This window comes from Odocoileus virginianus, chromosome 28 (genome assembly GCF_023699985.2).
Source record: "Odocoileus virginianus isolate 20LAN1187 ecotype Illinois chromosome 28, Ovbor_1.2, whole genome shotgun sequence".
In the NCBI taxonomy this organism is placed as follows: Eukaryota; Metazoa; Chordata; class Mammalia; order Artiodactyla; family Cervidae; genus Odocoileus; species Odocoileus virginianus.
Window position 1 is genome coordinate 41,198,502 of NC_069701.1, and position 19,048 is coordinate 41,217,549.

General features: G+C 51.8%; 1 protein-coding gene across 1 annotated transcript in view; it reads left to right on the top strand.

Annotated features, from left to right (window-relative positions):
• The window catches only part of PPFIA1 (PTPRF interacting protein alpha 1), a 73,103-nt gene that overhangs the window by 20,155 nt on the left and 33,900 nt on the right, over positions 1-19,048 (top strand). The window contains 9 exon segments of the mRNA XM_070457807.1: positions 11,047-11,148; positions 11,612-11,776; positions 12,425-12,499; positions 12,867-12,968; positions 13,114-13,335; positions 15,338-15,484; positions 16,818-16,952; positions 18,010-18,084; positions 18,428-18,511. Coding sequence (XP_070313908.1) covers positions 11,047-11,148; positions 11,612-11,776; positions 12,425-12,499; positions 12,867-12,968; positions 13,114-13,335; positions 15,338-15,484; positions 16,818-16,952; positions 18,010-18,084; positions 18,428-18,511 — 1,107 coding nt within the window.

A 19,048-nucleotide genomic window follows, 5' to 3' on the forward strand; every position in this document is an offset into this window, starting at 1 on the left:
CCTGCGTGGTGCCCGGCTCTTCGCGGGGGCTGAGTTTTCAACAATGAGGGGACTCCATCTTCCGCAGGGTAGACTAGGGTCCCTGCAGTGAAATGTTGCAGGAGGCCTGGGAGAGCCTCAACCAGGAGGTGAGTGGTTCAGCCTGGCCCGAGGCCCCGTTCAGGCTGCAGGAGAGTGTGCGGCTGTGACACGGGGTGGGGGTGGGAGGAGACCCGCTGACCAAGGCCTGGCGAGTGTGGCTCCCAGGAAGGGGGTGACCAGGGGCAGAGCCGGTCGTCTGCCAGCCTCTGCGGGAGACTCCTGATGGGCGGACAGGGTCTCGCCAGGCTGAGGGGCGGCCCTGCGGGCAGCGAGGCGCTGTATGGACAATAAACCCTTTATCTGTATCATTTCCACCAATCAGCTCCGTGGTTTTCCAGTAGCCAATGTCATTCTTGTTAAGAAAACTGCATGACAGAGAATCAAAAGCCTTTTTCAAGTTCAGTTGTACTTATTACTTTCAGCCTTGGGTGTGTGGCCGTAAACACGGACGCACCTGTGTTTCTTTGACTTGTCCGCAGAGTTTCAGGAAATGCTGTAAGTGTGGTCATGCACCCTCTGAAGCTGCTCACTCTCAAGCTTGTGTCTTACTGACTGAGTCACTAGAGCCCCAGGAGGGGCTCCCTAAGGAAGCCCTTTGGGCTATGGCTTTGTCCCGCGTCGTTTGATTCACTCCGAGACCCCTGCCTCGCGTCTGGTGTATCCGGACAGTGGCCCTCAGCCGTCCTCGGTCTCCTGCGTGCTGAGGCTTGAGCCTCAGTCGTGGTCCCCGTGTCTGTTCCATGCTAGCCAGAGCCATGTTGCCACTCCAGAGCACAGTCAGGGGCAGTGTTTGCTGGCCCTGTTGCATGTCAGAGAGCTGCTCTTCAGTAGTACCTGCTGGGAACATGGTAGAAATTTCTCTTCCTGCCGACATTGCAGTCTCACAGGGCAACAGAGCAGGTCCTGTCTTATAAGCCTTCCTGTGCAACTGTCTGCCGACACCTGTGAGGGCCCTGGAAGGCAGGGTCTGAAGGCGCCTACGTGTCTCCGATGTTCTCATTTAATAACGTCATACAGTAATTGCACAGAGCGCCGCTGTGTTCTTCAGTCGCTAAGTTGTGTCCGACTCTGCGACCTCATGGACTGCAGCATGCCAGGCTTCCCTCTCCTTCCCTGTCTCCTGGAGTTTGCTGAAACTCCTGTCCATTGAGTTGGTGAGGCCACTGTTGCCCCCTTCTCCTGCTTAAACCCAAGTAAAAGAATTGATTGTGGCTTTTTTTGGGGGGGTGGTACAAAATTGAGGCACTATGGCAGCTAATGACAAGCCTGAAATATTCTAAAATTGTGAGTAAATCAGAAAAACCTGGAGCAACCACAGAGCTTTGTGGAGACTTGCTAAGCTGTGACCTCCTGGGCAGGCCGGGAGCAGTGCCCAGGGGTGGGCGGGGAGGGCGGCTTGACGGTGCCTTACCACTGGGCGGGGCTGCTCCTTCTAGTGTGGTCCTTCCTTCGAGGTGGCGTCGGCTTCCTCTCCAGGTTCAGGGTGCTTGATCGCTGTCCTTCCCACCTCTTCCGGACATTTATCTGCCCGTGTTTCATGGTGGCGCCGTTGCCAGGAGGCTGTGGCAGGACCACCAGTGGCTCTGGAGTGTGGCCGTGGGGGTGAGGGAGCGGTGAGCGCCTGGGGTCCCGGAGCTGGAGCCACGTGCAGCGCCCCACATTGTTGCCTTAACATAAGATGCATGGGGGTGCCCACGTGGTGGTCAGTGTCATATGTTTCCCAAATGGCTCCCCAAAAGGAGGCCCGCCATGGTCACAGCAAAGAGTAGAAAGCATAAAGGATCTCTCAGAGATGTGTTCAGTCCATGCAGTGTGACTGCAGGTAGAATATACGCTTGCTAGACACAAAAACTTCACATGCAACTAGAATAAGTTATTTATCTATTTTCATAAATATGTAGGACCATGCCTGAGTCAGAGTTGACTGTTCAACCTGCCTTCCTAAAAGTGTATGTTAAAGTGGCCGACCAGTTGGCAGTTGTCTTAATGGGAAGCTAGGGGAGTTGCTTTGTACTTGAAATTGCCTTATATTTGGGCATGTATACTATATATGTAATAAAAAATAAGTAATTTGGATATCCAACCAAATAATCAAAGGTTTATGGTTATTTTTACTGTTTTGTAATAGCATAATATTTTAATCTGTCCTTTATTACCGTGAGGAGGTTAGAAAAGGCAACTATTCTAAATGGAGAAGTGGTGGTAACATTTGAGCAAAATTAATGCCTTTTTCCTTTTGCAAGTGAAGTTTCTTTCATGCTTAAGCAGCAGCGAGGCCATCCTCATCTACCCAGGCCTGTAAAGGGGCCACGCCCGCTGAACCTGTGCAGAGCAGCCCATCATCGGGGCATGACGAGAGTCGTTTGTGATCTTTACTCTTTTTTCATCAAGACTTCAAAACCCTGTACATTATAGACTGTCCAGAGAGATGACAAAAGTGGCAGAAGTGGTGTTTATCTAGTACGCTGTAATTTACGGCATTAGAAACACGTACCCCTCTCAGCCAGCAGGTCTCCTCGGAGCGATCCGGCAGCTCCTTTTATAATATTTTTTCATTTATCATTTTTTACTGACTCGTAATTGCTTCACAATGTGTTAGTTTCCGCTCTGCAGAAAGTGAGTCGTCTCCGTATAAACACGCATTCCCAGCCCCTGGGAATTATAAAATTATAATTATAATTTATAATTTGTTTTCTTGTAAAATTGCATTTGTTTAAAAATCTACCTAAACACATATGAGTTTAAGAAATCAGTACCTACCCTAATTGTAACATAAAGTGAATTTTTAGCATTTGTTTACAGTAAAGTATTTTGTTATCTAAGTGCTTGGGCATGACTGCACTGAAAGACCATGTAAGTCAGATGTGTGTACTCCTGCTAATGAGCGTTTCAGTTTAAGAGAAGATGGTCAGAAGCCGTTCTGCAGAACAGTATAGGAACATGCAGATACAGTAGGATAAGTGAAAACAGACCAACCTCACTTGTGTTTGATCAAAGAAAAATGACAGTAACCTAAATGAGGATAAAGTGGCATTCATGTTACACGTGGTCAAGTGAGAAAATGAGGAAGTATAATAACCTCACAAACAAGCTGAGCCTTCTTTGTAAGAGACACGTCAGCTAATCCCCTGCCCGGAGAGGGTCAGGGGAGTGCAAGAGCGCTCCAGGGAACGTGGTGCCTGCTGCTCGCAGCCTGTGGCGGGCATGCCGCCAGTGTCTAGCACGGAAGAAGGTTTTGGAGACTTGTGTGTGATGGGTGAGAAAGGAGGAGGGTGGATCCAAAAAAGAAACATTGACACCAGAGTTTAATAACAGCCAGGATGAGGGGACTTCAGAACAACAGATGTTTTCACACCTTGCTGGCCCATGAGGAATCGTTCAGCAGTGTCCATTAAAATAATAAATGTCCTTTGACTCAGAACTTCTCAGGCTATCCTACAGATAAACTTGGCACACGTGCAAAATGACGTATGTGCAAGGTCATTTGTTGCCATGTTGTTTGTAACAGCAGAAGATCGGAGGCACAGACGCACATGTCCATCAGCAAGTGCACGAAAGGTAAGTTACCGCTTTGAATTCATTGGCATCTACAGTCATTGCAGCTGTGAAAAAGGAAAAGAACTTTGTGGACTGATGGGGAAGCATCTTTAGGTTATGTCCCTAACTATAGAAAAGGAAGGGGAGATGGATATATTTGTGGGCATGCATATACACATACATATGCAGGGAGCGCATAGCTTAATTACCGATTGTGTGGAGAGCAGGCGGGCACTGGAAGGGAGAGTTTTATCACGTATACCTTTGTCACCGCTGCGAGAGTGTGTGTGTGCGCTCTATCCTAAGCCCCCTTCAGTGCTGCTGCCATTACTGCTGCTGTCAGTGGTGGTCCAGGAGGTTTGTAAAGGAGACGACAGCCTCGAAGATGAGCGCAGTGGCCGGCCATCAGAAGTTGACGGTGACCAGATGCTCTCAGAGCATCATTGACTCTGATCCTCTTATAACTACGTGAGAAGTTCTTGTTGAAGTCAGTGTCGACTGTTCTATGGTTGTTTGGCATTTGAAGTAAATTGGAAAGGTGAAAAGTCTTGATAAGTGGGTGCCTCATGAGCTGACCAAAAATTTAAAAAGAAAATAATTCTGAAGTGTTGCCTTCTCTTATCCTTCACAACAACAACCATTTCTCCTTCGGATTGTGACATATGATGAAAAGTGGGTTTTATACAACTTGCAAAGACCAGCTCAGCAGTTGGACTGATAAGAAGCTCAAAAGCACTTCCCAAAGCCAAACTTGTACTAAAAACAGATCATGGTCACTGATTGGTGGTCTGCTGCCCATCTGGTCCGCTGCAGCTTTCTGAATCCTGGTGAGACTATGACCTCTGAGCAGTACGCTCAGCAGGTCAATGAGATGCACCCAAAACTGCAACCCATGCAGATGGCATTCGTCAGCAGAGTAGGCCCAGGCTCCCCCCCCACGGTGCCCGGCTGCATGTCGCGCATCCAGCGCTTCAGAAGCGGAACAAGTTGGGCTGCGAAGTGTTGCTTCAGCTACCGTATTCACCTGACCTGTCGCCAGCTGACTGCCACTTCTTCAGGCATCTCAACAACATTTTGCAGGAGGAACGCTTCCACAACCAGCAGGAGGCAGAAAATGCTTTCCAAGAGTTTGTTGAATCCCAAAGCATAGATTTTTACCCTACAGGAGTAAACAAACTTATTTCTCATTGGCAAAAATGTGTTGATTGTAGTGTTCCTATTTTGGTTAAGAAAGGTGTGTTTGAGCCCAGTTGTAATGGTTTAACGTCCACGATCCAAAACCGCAATTACTTTTGTACCAACCTCATAGTTAGAAAGCACGAGCAACCCAGATGTCCACTAACAGTTGAGTGGGTAAACAGAATGTGCTGCACCCACTTGATGAATCATTGTCCAGCCGTGAAAATGAGTGAAGCGGTGGCCCACACGGTGCCGTGTGTGAACCCTGAGAACGTTACACTGAGTGGAGGAAGCCAGACCCCCAAGGACAAGCGTGCACGTTGGTCTGTGTGAGGTGTCCAGAGCAAGCAAGTCCTGGAGACAAAGCAGACGAGTGGCTGCCAGAGGTTGGAGGGAAGGGGTGATGGGCAGTGACTTCTGACGGGGCAGGGTTTCTTTCGGGGCAGGGCACAGTGGCCCAGGCCGAGGAGGTGGCAGCATGCAGTCTGGGAGCTTCGGGTGGAGGTCCAGTCAGCAGCCTCAGCAGTCCCGGCATCTGGCTCACCTGGGGGCGGGGCAGGGAGGCCACGTGGTTGCTCCGAGGGGCCAGGAGGGAGATGAGGAAAACCATTAAGACAGCCACGTGGATATGCGCAGGGGGCTGGTGGACAGTTGCCCAGCCTGGGGGCTGAGGCCTGACACAGGTCAGATGGGCACTGCGTGTGTAGGGAGAACAGGGGCCCTCGGACGGAGCCCCCGGAGCACAGCGGATCTGAGTGGAGAGCAGGGGACCAGGGCAAGGGGAGGAGAGCAGGGAGGCGGGTCAGCGAGTGGAGCCCGGTCAGCGAGGCCGAGGACCCCCTGCAGTGGCCCCGGGAGGGCAGGGGCGCGGGCGGGACTGAGACACAGGGGCGGGAGGAGGGTCTGGGTGAGTCACGGCCACGCGGGCGGTCCCTGCTCTGCTCATGCCCTGCGGTTTAGTGTTGTTTAAAGGGAAAAAAGAAATGAGGATTGGCCTTTGGTGTGTGTGTGTGTGTGTAAGTTGGGCTATTAATTCCATTCTTTTACTTTATTTATTTATTTGTCTGTGGCCGTGAGCTTGTGGGATATTAGTGCCCCTGCCAGGAATCAAACCCAGGCCCTCAGCAGCGAAAGCTGGACCGCTAGGGAAGTCCCTGTTTTTTGTTTCTTAATACAAAGAGAGTGCATACTTAATTGAAAATAAAAAAGAATTTCCATTTCCAGCCTACTTTCCCAGCCACAGCGGATAATCTGCATAGCAGTTTGGTGGGTAGCCATCTCTATTTCTTATATAAGAAATATGTGTGTGTGTGTTTCATATATATATATATATGAAAGATTGTGTTTGCTTTTAACTGAATTGAGATCACATTGCAGTACTGCTCTGCACCATGTTTTTTTAAGTTCAGACTATACAACCTCCATTATTTAATTGCCAAATGCTATGTATGAGCATAAATTTTGTCAGTCTCTATTCTTAGAAATCCTGAATATTCATTGAAAGGACTGATGCCAAAACTGAAGCTCCAATATTTTTCCGCCTGATGCAAAGAGCCGACTGGTTGGAAAAGACCCTCATGTTGGGAAGGATTGATGGCAGGAGGAGAAGGGGCGACAAATGATAAGATGGTTGGATGGCATCACCAACTCAATGGGCATGAGTTTGAACAAACTTTGGGAGATAGTGAAGGACAAGGAAGCCTGGCATGCTGCAGTCCATGGGGTCGCAAAGTCAGACACAACTGAGCGACTAAACAGCAACAACAATTCTTAGAAATAAGAAAAATCACATGTATTGGGACCTTTGAACTGCTTATGCGTTTTTCTCTGCTTGCAAATAATCGGTGGTTGAAAATCCAGTGCTATCACATTCATGACTTTAAATAAGTCAAGGCTGTATATTGTCACCCTGCTTATTTAACTTACATGCAGAGTACATCATGAGAAACACTGGGCAGGAGGAAGCACAAGCTGGAATCAAGATTGTGGGAGAACTATCAATAACCTCAGATACGCAGATGACACCACCCTTACGGCAGAAAGTGAAGAACTAAAGAACCTCTTGATGAAAGTGAAAGAGGAAAGTGAAAAAGTTGGCTTAAAGCTCAGCATTCAGAAAACTAAGATTATGGCATCCGGTCCCATCACTTCATCGCAAATAGATGGGGAAACAGTGGAAACAGTAGCTGACTTTATTTTTTTGGGCTCCACAATCACTGCAAATGGTGGTTGCAGTCATGAAATTAAAAGATGCTTACTCCTTGGAAGGAAAGTTATGACCAACCTAGACAGCATATTAAAAAGCAGAGACATTACTTTGCCAACTCTAGTCAAGGCTATGGTTTTTCCAGGGGTCATGTATGGATGTGAGAGTTGGACTGTGAAGAAAGCTGAGCGCCGAAGAATTGATGCTTTTGAACTGTGGTGTTGGAGAAGACTCTTGAGAGTCCCTTGGACTGCAAGGAGATCCAGCCAGTCCATCCTAAAGGAGATCAGTCCTGGGTGTTCATTGAAAGGGCTGATGTTGAAGCTGAAACTCCAATACTTTGGCCACCTGATGCGAAGAGCTGACTCATTTGAAAAGACCCTGATGCTGGGAAAGATTGAGGGCAGGAGGAGAAGGGGACGACAGAGGATGAGAAGGTCGGATGGCATCACCGACTTGATGGACATGGGTTTGGGTGGACTCCGGGAGTTGGTGATGAACAGGGAGGCCTGGCGTGCTGCGATTCATGGGGTTGCAAAGAGTCAGACACGACTGAGTGAGTGAACTGAACTGAGTGAACTTGTGACTCATATTTTGCACAGGTGTAAAGTTGGTCTTTTTCTTTCTAAGTGTCCCTCTGTCATCCTCCCATCATTAGGTCACAATATAAACAGTTACACATAACCTTTCTAAGCAACTTTTAATCAATACATTGGAGTTTCAAATATGTGATTTGCTAGTTCATTTGAATATATAAGCCTCTAATTATCTTTGAATTCAGAGTTTAATCTAGTTTTACACCTGACTGTAGCAAATAGCTGCGGCTGGTAGATGATCTGAGTGAGGTCTGCAAGTCAGTTTTCGGGTGTTCATTTTGGTTTTCTAAGAATTAGACCCCATTTCCATCCTTTGTTACACTCCAATGTCCCTTTACTAAGAGTACATACACTTTTTGCCTCCAGTGGAGCTTTATTCTTTTCTCAGCAGGTTAGCAAAAATAATAAGTAATTAAAAACTAGAACTATTGATGGAGATTAGAAGGTGTAGAACTGTGTGTGACACAGGGCGGTCAGGTGAAGCACACGGGATGTGGGCAGGAGACGGAAGGGTTTGGGACCCCGTGAGGGTGGACCTTGACCAGACCCTGCCGCTCTCCCTGCCCCCGCCCCACCCCCACCCCCACCCCAAGTCCTCCTGCCGCGTCTGGGAATAGAGCAGGGTCGTCACTTCCAAGTCGAATGTCGCATCCCGTCTGTAGGACGCGCTGTGAAATCAGCTCGATTGTGGACTTGGACCAGTCATGCCTGGTTTGAGTAACCTGGTCCTGTTGTCCAGACTCAGAAATGATGAGTATTGGTATTTTAACACATTATGTGAAATCAGGTTTTTAAAACTGACGTTAATGGTTGGATGTTATTTTCCCTGGTCTCAGTCCTAGAAAATGTCAAATGGAAATGCAAATCTGTATTGTACAGACTTATATTTTAAACTGAAAATATTCCCATGATTGTTGTATCTGTTCACTTTCAAAGAGTGAACTTCAAACTTTAATTACAGTGAATAGAATGTCAGTTTTAACTGGCTTACAATATTTTTTAAACAAACATTTTTTTCTAAAGAGAAAAAAGTTTGGATGCTGACAATTAGGTTCTTATCGTGGAAATCATGTAGGTCATTTATTGCACATATTTGGAATTTATTCAGGCTCTCCTAGTTTTTTTCTGCAAAAATAATACAAATGCAGTGCACATATGAACATGCTTTTGGAATCTTAAACTTTGGAATTTCCTGTCTAATGTTTATCTAAACTCCTAAGTTTAATTTGCTTTGATACTTTTTTTCAGTTGAATTCTTTTGAGCAAAGAGAAGAGTTTTTCTCTAAGGAGTAAAAATAATTGTGAAGTTCTATACATTTGTCTTCTAGTGTATTCAAAGTGGTATCTCATAGAACGGTTTTAACTGTTGGATTCATTGTAAGAAGCACTTATATTTAGCCAAAATGATGGGAATTAGATAGCCTCTTCATAGGGGAATGAAGACAGTTTGGCGCTATTAGGGGAATCTTTGTGTATAAAAGATACAGGCTTGCGTCTGGTGTTGAAGGGGTTAAAAAAGGGAGCTGGTGGGAATGTGGGGAAGGGTCCTCTGCGAGTGGAAGTGGGGAGACAGCCGCACAGTCGTGCCTCCAGGGCCTGCTCGCCACACCCCCCATGATGCCTGGTCCCTCGGCCTTCCACGTCTCCCCAGTTGTCTTCCCCCACGGAAACGCCACAGACCACTACCATGACAGCCTCTCCAGCCTTTCCCACACACACACACAGACACACACACACACCTCTCTCACCCGGTGGGAACCTGCTCCTGTTGTGTCAGTCCCCCGTCCACGCGGCGCGCAGTCTACTGGGAGGCCCACGGCCGCGGTCCGTGTCCTGCCCTGCTCCGTGACGGCTGCCTCCCGCCTCCCCCCAGTGAGTCTCACCCACCCTTCCTCTCAGCGCAGAGGCATCTGTTTTCTCAGTGAAATTGGGAGAGATTAAAGCAGGACTTCCAGAAAGTGCCCCCACCAGCTCGCTGTTCATCTGGATCTGGGCCCATGGATCTGACCTAGCCGTGCGCCCGGGAAAGGCGCCCTCTGCCCGCTCAGCTCCCACCCCGCCCCGGACCCCCATCGTCAGCTCATCCTGTATCAGAGCTCTCCTGACCCTGCGTCTCCTGTAACCGTCGCCCGATTGCCTTCAGCGCTTGACTGCAGAGTCCCTCCCGAGAGCGAGCGTGTGCTCGCCGCTGCCCTCCCCCCTCATCCTCTGTCCACTGGGCTCTCGACCCTGCCAGGGCTGCTGACCTGCTGTGGTCCCGGCCACTGTTGGCCTCCACTTCAGCAGACCCTCTCCAGGCACCCGTTGACTCTGGCCGCTCCTCGCAGGGCTCCTGACTCCTGAGATGGTACCTTCCCTCCTGGCCTCCCCTGCCGGCGCCTCTCCTTTCCCAGCAGTGGCTTCTCACTGGGCTCAAACCTCGGCTCCTCTTGCCCACGCTCAGCGCCTTGCCGCTCGGTCTCACCTTGGCCTGTGTCGCCTAGGACTGCAGGCTGGGAGGCTCTGGACTTGACACTGCCACTTAAAGGCCTGAGTACGTCTGAGCTGAAGCTTGTCTGAAACTGGACATTTAGCGCTCCCTCCAAAGCCTGCTCTTCCCATAGACATCCCCCCACTCGGAGAACAGCGTCTGCATCTTTCCCTTGATCCTGGGGAGCCGTGGAGAGGAGATTAGTCCCCGTGGCTCCCCTCCCTGCCCGCTTCCCAGCCATGACGCTCAGTGCCCGTGCTGCGTGGGCAGAGTCTGTCTGGTGTGAGAACACGCTGGATTGCTTCTTCCCAGCGGGACTGGAGCTTTGTGTTTGCCAGTCTGCGCGGAAATCCTGATGTGAAGGGCTGTTCACGTTCTGCAGCTGATCGATGCTCTTAGGAGCCACCTTGTCTCCAAAGAGTTGTGTGTGTGTGTGTGCGCGTGTAAATTGTGATAAAATACGTATAGCATGAATTTACCATTTTACCCAGCTTATTGAATGACGGGTGACTTCAGTGGAGTCAGGCTAACACTGGCCTTAGGGTGCCGTCAGCCTTTCCCCAGGGGAGTGCTCCAGAGCCTGGCGGCCGTGCGGACCTTACGTTTTTCCTCGCTCTCCCCAGGGGTTCTGGGCCACTTGTCTGTGTGTCGTTGAAGAATCTCTTCATCCACTTTGTTGTTAGGATTTATGTTTAGGAAAGTATCTCAGACTTCCCTGGGTCTGGAGAAGGCAGGCTTGGATTCCAGGTCCTCCCCTGGCGCGGGCCTGCCAGGTCGAGGTGGAAGCTGAAGGCCGGTCTAAGTTGTGCTGGTCTGTGTGGTCTTGGGGTCAGCGGACCCCCTCTTCTCCGGAGGGGCAGGGAGATCCTTTGTGTGGAGGGAGCCTGGAGAGGCTTGACAGGGTCAGTCTTCAGAGTCTCAGTCTCTTTTTGATTTGTGTTTACATTTAGTCACTTACTCATTTAACTGTTTTCTAGGAGTTCGCAGCACTTACTAAAGAACTAAATGTATGCAGGGAGCAGCTTCTTGAAAGAGAAGAGGAAATCGCGGAGCTGAAAGCAGAAAGGAACAACACCAGGGTCAGTAGGGGGGTCTCACGTGTTGACATTTGCCCCACGGGGCTCACTGCTGGGCTCCGCGTTGCTGTCTTTGAACTCTGGTTTTCAGCTCATTTTTCACATCTTCCCGCTGAGCATACCAGGGTGGATCAGTTCAGGGTTCTCATACCTTGCTTCAAATTTATGTTGAGAGCTAATGTAATTTTAGTACATTTGAGGGGGGTTTCTCTTGACTCACATTTTTGTCCATGCTTCACTTTGTGTGGGATCTTACTTTCCCTAATGGGGATTAAACCCATGACCCCTGCAGAAGTGTGGAGTCTTAACTGCTGGGCCACCAGGGAAGTCCACTCTAACTTTGGACTGGACTGGCGGGATTCCGACCTGCTTAGCACGGTTTTGGCCGTAGCGTGAGGCCGAGGGGTGTCTTTGGCCCCGGATTCAAGCTTGCGGTTGAAGGTGCTGCCCCGGCCCTGCCCCGCAGCTGCTGCTGGAGCACCTGGAGTGCCTGGTCTCCCGGCATGAGCGGTCCCTCCGGATGACGGTGGTCAAGCGGCAGGCGCAGTCCCCCGCCGGCGTGTCCAGCGAGGTGGAGGTGCTCAAGGCGCTGAAATCACTGTTCGAGCACCACAAGGCCCTGGACGAGAAGGTACCAGCCTCCCGGCCCTCCTGGATTTGTACACTTGCTGCCTGGTTAGGTGGACGATGCACGTGTTTGTGTAACTGGTTTACTTCTGAGCATCTTGTGTTCTTGTAAACAACGTTTTTTCTGTAAGAAGTCACAGAGGTCTCTGTGGTTAAAAAGTGTTGCCTGTGTACATGCTCAGTCAGGTTCGAGTCTTTGCGACCCTGTGGACTGTAGCCCACCAGGCTCCTCTCTTCATGGGACTTTCCAGGCAAGAATACTGGAGTGGGTGGCCAGGGAATCTTCCCTACTCAGGGATCGAACCTGCTCTCCTTTCCTCTCAGGCAGATTCTTTACCACTGAGCCACCTGGGAAGCCCCCAGTTGAAAAGTATTAGTTGGCATACATGTCTCAAGATTTATTATATTCTATATATAAATTTGCAATTGAGAACTGGGTAGTAGAATTAATTTAAGGTAACATGTTTTTTCTCAAACTTGGAGCTGAAAGCTGTTAACAAGCGGATTTCCTTGACGTTAGGGTCAATGAGAGACATTGAAGGTGCTCCTTCACCGTAGCCGCGTATCGGGATGCGTGTACAGTGAGGGGGCCCTGACGTACATGCACCCGTGAACACACGCATGAACGGTGACACGGCGCCTTCTGTTCCAGGTGAGGGAGCGGCTGCGCGTGGCGCTGGAAAGGTGCAGTTTGTTGGAAGAGGAGCTAGGCACCACACACAAAGAGGTGAGCCTGGCCAGTCACCGCGCGATTTCAGCTACAGGTTGTCGTTCCTACCCTTCCATTTCAAAAGAGTGTGAAGGCTGTAGTGGTGGACATCAGCTGTCATTTACCTTTCTGGTTGAGGACCCGCCCATCCGGGTTGTTTTAATGACTTGTAAACCCGACTCGTGGTTCAGAGCTGCAGGATCTCTTGAGTGCCCCTTTGTCCAGTAGAAGGTGGATTCTGACTCTAATCCCCTGGTTGTATTCGGGATGGATAGCATCACCATGTTTGTTCCTTTTATGTTGTGTTTTCAGTTTAGAGTTTTTCCAAATGGAGTTTTGCTGTCTTTACTTATTGCTTTACTCTCATTCAATTTTTTGGTTTCAGCTGATGATTCTTAAAGAGCAGAATAACCAGAAAAAGGTACTAACGGATGGGGTGCTTGACGTAAATCACGAGCAGGAAAACACGCCGAGCGCCAATGGAAAGGCAAGTCCTCGGGCTCGTGCTCTGTCCAGTTCTCCATTTACCATCCAGTCTGTGCGGGGCTGTTGGGAACCTCACTGATTTCCCGGAAGTGCTTTGTTCCCTCCCTCCCGAAACACGGCCGTCTAAGGCTTCCTTTCCCCCTTAGAGATCCTCCGACGCCTCTCTGAGCCACGAGGAAGACCTGGCCAAGGTGATCGAGCTCCAGGAAGTCATTGACAAGCAGTCGCGGGAGCAGAGCCAGATGAAGGAGCGCCTGGCAGCCCTGTCTGCCCACGTAACGGAGCTGGAGGAGGACCTGGACACGGCCCGGAAGGACCTCATCAAGTCCGAGGAAGTGAACACAAAGCTGCAGCGGGACGTCCGCGAAGTGAGTGACGGCGGCTGTCTCTGTTGTCCTGAGGGGGATGTGGGTCCCTTGCTCCTCCGGCGATCTCAGCCTCTGGATGGCTGCGTGAGCTAGAGCAGAGCGCTGCCGAGGCTGCGACCAGCCGCCTCCTCACCTCTGCGTTGCGGCTCTGGGGCAGAGAGGCCGGGTCTGGGCGGTCCGTTGGCAGTGGGCCAACATGAGGGCGGCCCTTGCACATGCTGCACCCTGGGTGTGGACTCCGCATTTCTGCAAGTTCTAGGGGGCCCAATGTGTTCCTTGTTTAAAAATTCATTCATTCATTTAGTGAAGTGTAGTTGCTTTACACTGCTGTGTCAGTTTCTGCGGTACAGCAAAGTGAGTCAGCCGTGTGTGTGTGTGTGTGTGTGTGTGTGTGTGTGTGCGCGCGCGGTACAGCAAAGTGAGTCAGCCGTGTGTGTGTGTGTGTGTGTGTGTGTGTGTGTGTGTGTTCCTCTCTTTGGGTTTCCTGCCCATTCACTTCACCACAGAGCGCCGAGTGGCGTCCCCTGGGCTGTGCAGCGGGTCCTTACTCAATGCTGAGTTTACGCGTGTGATCAGTAGTGTGTGTGTGTGTGTGTGTGTGTGTGTGTGTGTGTGTCACCCGCAGTCCCCCAGTTCAGCCCCCACCTGCGGGCCGCCTGTGTTTCTGCTGATGCTGAGGTTGCCTCTGACTCACTGAGGCGAGCCTGGTGGCGTCTGTGGCGCCGCTCTCTCGGAGAGACGGGAGCCTGCTGTGCGGGCTCTGCCGAGGCAGCTTGCCCGGCCATCTTCTCGAGTTTCCTGAGCTTCTTGACATCCTTGAGGGGATGTGTGACGTTGGTAGCAGCGGTCAGACAAGTCACATGGTGTGGGCTCACCCTTGGATCCTCAGGTCCATGCTGTGTAACCGTGTGGAATCATGGCGTTTCTGGAGGTCGTGTCTGCGGGTGTCATGACTCATGAGAAACGACCTCACGGTCGCTGAAAGCAGAAGAGTGCTGGGGGCCCCGGCCTCCTCTTGGGAGCCTCCCCTCGCCTTTGTACGCAGACAGACGGCGCCCACCCTGCCCTCCCCTCCCCCGGGAGACCGTCTCGGAGAGGACCCCTCCAACACGTGTTAGAGCAGCTGTGCTTGTTCAGTAGCTTGGTGTCAGTAGTTCTGTGTGAGAACTCAAAACAGAAACATTTGCACCTGTTTGTATAACCTGTTCACACTACTCTTTGGCAATAGGAGGAGATTAGGTGGCAGAGTTTAATACGTAGAGAATTCTGGAAAAAGCGTTTTTAAGACCTTTCACTTTTCATGTTCAGACTTTGCCCACATTGGTTACTTAGTGACCAGGGAGGGACCTGAAATGGATTTTGAGCTGGCAGACAGGAGTTGTACCAGCAGCAAGTTCTGGTCCTGGTTTGAGCGCGTCATACACGGGGTGTGACTCTGCTTTAGAAGAACTGGGCTTGAGAAGGCTGCTTCCAGTTGTGTTAAACTTGGACTTCTCTTTCCACCTGTTAATATTCTTACTTTAATTTTGAGGAAATTGCATGAGATTTTCCCAACTTTTACCCGAGGAAACGAGCCTCAGAGCTCCCTGTTGGATCTGTTGAAGGTCCCTCCCTGTTCTTGATGAAGCCCGCCTGTATGGTGTAGCAGACAGAGGTCCTGACTTCTTACCTTCCTTCCTGGAATTCTTGCACTAACAGGGTAGTTTGGTATACTTTTTGTTTGTTGTTTGGGTTTATTATGTAGAAAAAAAGCTTGGCAAACCGAGTGGCCGGGTAGAACGTTCAGAGAGACGGGTGCCAGTCGTGGCAAATGTGACATTTGAGGTAGGCGCGTTTCTGCTCACATCAGAGAAGACTGCCATGTCGAGGACTTTAATCTTGAGGACGCTAACTTTATGTTTGATTTGAAAGTTAGGATTTAGCCCAGCTTTTTTACCCTTAAGTGTATCAGAGTGTTCCATGATAATGACTTACCTTTCCCCCTCTGCAATGCCCGGCGTAGGCCATGGCCCAGAAGGAGGACATGGAGGAGAGAATCACTACCCTTGAGAAACGCTACCTCGCCGCACAGCGCGAAGCCACCTCTGTGCACGACCTCAACGATAAACTTGAAAATGAAATTGCAAATAAGGATTCTATGCATCGACAGGTAATGGCCTTTACTGAACTGTGTCTGACTTTTATAGTAGTGCGTTACTGAGAAGGACAGTAAAGACCATGTCATGTGACTGCCATGTTGGAAATCAAGTCCCAGTATAAAGTTCTTTATAACCCTGAAGTACTGCGTTCACAAGGGTGGATGCACATCATGGTAAATCAGCGGAACTGGAAGGAAATACATTTTTTAAAAATCGGGGGTGACTGCAACTTACAGGTTTGAATTAACCATTCTGTGGAATTCCACGCCTGACTCTTGTCTTCGTGAATGTGGATCTGTTGGCTCGTTAGCGTTTTTACTGAAAGAGCGGAGAGCAGCAGGGACCTTCATGGTAGCAGCTGCCTGCTGGGAACCGGGGTCACTGTGACAGAAGGCAGGTTCAGTGCTCCGGACTGACTAGGGTGTGCACCTCCTGTGTTTGCTGAGCCTCACTTGCTCCTGTTTCCGTGGGGTCTCAGATCATCAGGACTCAACCAGGAAAACCAAACCTGGCTGCTCCAAAACACAGTGAGTCGGTCTGGTGTGTGCCAAAGTGTGTCATTGGCCCCACCACAAAAATAAAATACTAGAAAGCCACTGAAATTTATGATGTGGAATGCTAATTAAGAGCATTACGATGTACAAAGTAATGGCTGTAAAAGGCAGATCAGAAAATACTATATACCATATGCTGTTGTTTTCTGAGGGTTTTGAAGCATATCGTATTGTTCATAGAGCAATACGCACACAGAAAAAATAGAAACAAACATTAACCTCTCAGGAACCTGAGCTTATAGATAATTTAACTTTTTTTTCTTTTTTAAAAAAGAATCTATCTAAATTTTCCAATTGAAAGTTTTTCAGAGTAAGAAGATCTTTTAAAAGAATAATGGTACGTTTACAAATATTAGTTGACTGGCATTTCACCAGGCACACATATCAGGTCTGCATCTCAGTGGAAATGGAGCTGTGTTTTGGCTCAGATGCCCGTGGCCCTCTGTGGTCAGTAGGGTTCCCTTCAAATAATGATTCTGGTGATGTTTTAAGAAGGGTCAGTACTGAACCCTTCTTCCCTTAACTTGTCAACAAGAATGAATAAGATTCTACAGAAAGCTGATCTTCTTTAATATAGAAGAACTTTTTTTTTAAGACTTCTTCGGGGATGTTTAGGAAAAGCAAACACTCTGGTGGGAGGTGTTCTGCCCATTGAGGCCAAGCGCAGGAACACTGAGAGAGAAATTTACCGTGACGCGGCTGCCGAAACAGAACTGATCCAGTAGACACGTGCGTTTAGGTTTTGTCTCAGCAACTTGGCCCGTTCCCACGCTCTGCTCTCGCTTTGCAGACGGAGGATAAAAACCGCCAGTTGCAGGAGCGCCTGGAGCTGGCGGAGCAGAAGCTGCAGCAGACGCTGCGGAGGGCGGAGACGCTGCCGGAGGTGGAGGCCGAGCTGGCGCAGAGGGCGGCCGCGCTCTCCAAGGTGCTGCGCTGGTGCCAGAGGCGGGGGGGGGGCGCAGAGGTGGCCGCGCTCTCCAAGGCGCTGCTCTGGGGCCGGGGAGGTGGGGGGGGGGGGGCACAGAGGTGGCCGCGCTCTCCAAGGTGCTGCTCTGGGGCCGGGGAGGTGGGTGGGGGGGGGGGCGCAGAGGTGGCCGTGCTCTCCAAGGCGCTGCTCTGGGGCCGGGGAGGTGGGGGGGGGGGCGCAGAGGTGGCCGCGCTCTCCAAGGCGCTGCTCTGGGGCCGAGGAGGTGGGGGGGGGGCGCAGAGGTGGCCGCGCTCTCCAAGGTGCTGCTCTGGGGCCGGGGAGGTGGGTGGGGGGGGGGGCGCAGAGGTGGCCGTGCTCTCCAAGGCGCCGCGCTGGGTCCGCTGGGGGCGGCCGCGGGGAAGGCCTGTTACCATGCCATCCCACCATGCCCCTTCCCCTGCTGCTCAGGCCACGCGGGCATGGGGGTCGTGCTGCCCGTCTGAGATGGGAGCGCTCCCTGTGTGTCGGACAGTCCGCGCTTCTGTGTCACCCCTACGTTTTTTCCCTCCGTTTTGTCCGTGTTCTGTGTCCCCAGGCCGCTTCAGCTCTGAGTCACTGGCTCGGAGTTCAGTCAGCCAGCAGCTCAAAGCCCTAGTAGGACAGTTCTTCTCAGACCTAGGAAAATCCCATTCTCGTTTAGGGGACTGTTAAGTCTTTATTGACACACTTTTGAATAAGTCACTGCAGGGCACGGGCAGACCCGGGGCCCCGCTCCCAGCTCGCCGTCCCCGGGAGTCCGCACTGCCGGCCGGCCACCCCGTCCTTCTGAAGGGAAAGGTGTGGCCCCGCGTTGCCGGTGGGCACTGGCTGGGCACGGAGGGGCGGCCGGGCCTGTGCTGGCGCGGCTGTCGGGAGCGTCCGGGCAGTGTCAGGCGCTCGCAGAGCCCCCCCAGCCCGCCCGGCAGGGTCACTGACAGCCGCCAGGGGGCGCCCGTCTGCCTGTGATCTTCCTCTCAAGGCCCGGTTTCTTCTCTCCCCCTGCATCCCTGCTGCCTGCCCCTGGTCGGCCTTGTAGTCTGACCTTTTGTCTTCCGGAAGCTCTGCCACTCAGGAGGCTAAACTGTTCGAACTTACCTCCCAGCTTAGGAAGGTAGAACGTGTGCCTCGCGTGTCCCGCGCTTGCCGCTGCCTGCTGCCCGTGCTGGCTCGCCACACGCAGTCCGAGTTGGGGGCGCAGCGGCCGTGGGTGTGGGGCCCAGGGTGGGGGGAGCACGTCTCCTCTCACGAGCCCGTCACCAGCACCCTCCGTCACCCACGTGTCACACGCGAAGCTGCTCAGGCTGCGTGAGCAGGCGTGCGGGCGTGCCCCCCCGCGAACCCGGGGCCAGTGGCCCGCACAGAGCATGGCCCGCTTGCCGCCCCTGCAGTCATAGCCCGCGTGCCGTCAGGACGGGGTCGCTGCGAGCGGGACTGATGCTGTTCTTGGCCGACAGGCGGAGGAGAGGCATGGCAACATCGAGGAGAGGCTGCGGCAGATGGAGGCCCAGCTGGAGGAGAAGAACCAGGAGCTGCAGCGGGTGCGTGTGCCGGCGGGGAGGCCACGTCTGGGCCGCCGCCCCGTCTCTACCATCAAGCGTGTGCGTGTGTGGCCTCATCTGCTGACCCAGGCACCCGCCTCTTCGGGAGCAGGGCCAGAGGTGGTCACCCGTAGGCGGTGGGCAGGGGCCAGGGGGTCCCCACGTCCAAGGACGCTGCTTGTTGCTCTGAGCAGCCAGTCGGGGAGCTGCTCAGGGTACAGGTGGGCCTTAGAGTGCCCCTCGGACAAACCTGAGGTGCCAGCCCGGGGCCCATGAAGCTGAAGGCACGGCGCCTAGGCGTGCAGCTCGCTTGCCTCGGAGGAGGCGCTGGAGTCCCACATGCCAGACTGCTGGTCCAGACACGGTGTGTGCGGGGTGGCTGCCCCTGGGCAGGAGGAGAACCGCAGTTGCGCTGCGACAGGAGGCGCGTCAGGAAAGGGCGATGGTGGAGGCTCGCGTCAGCGAGTCCTGAGAGAGGTCTCCCGGTGGGGTTGGTCACACGTCGATGTGGACCCTCCAGGAAATGGAGGGGGTCCC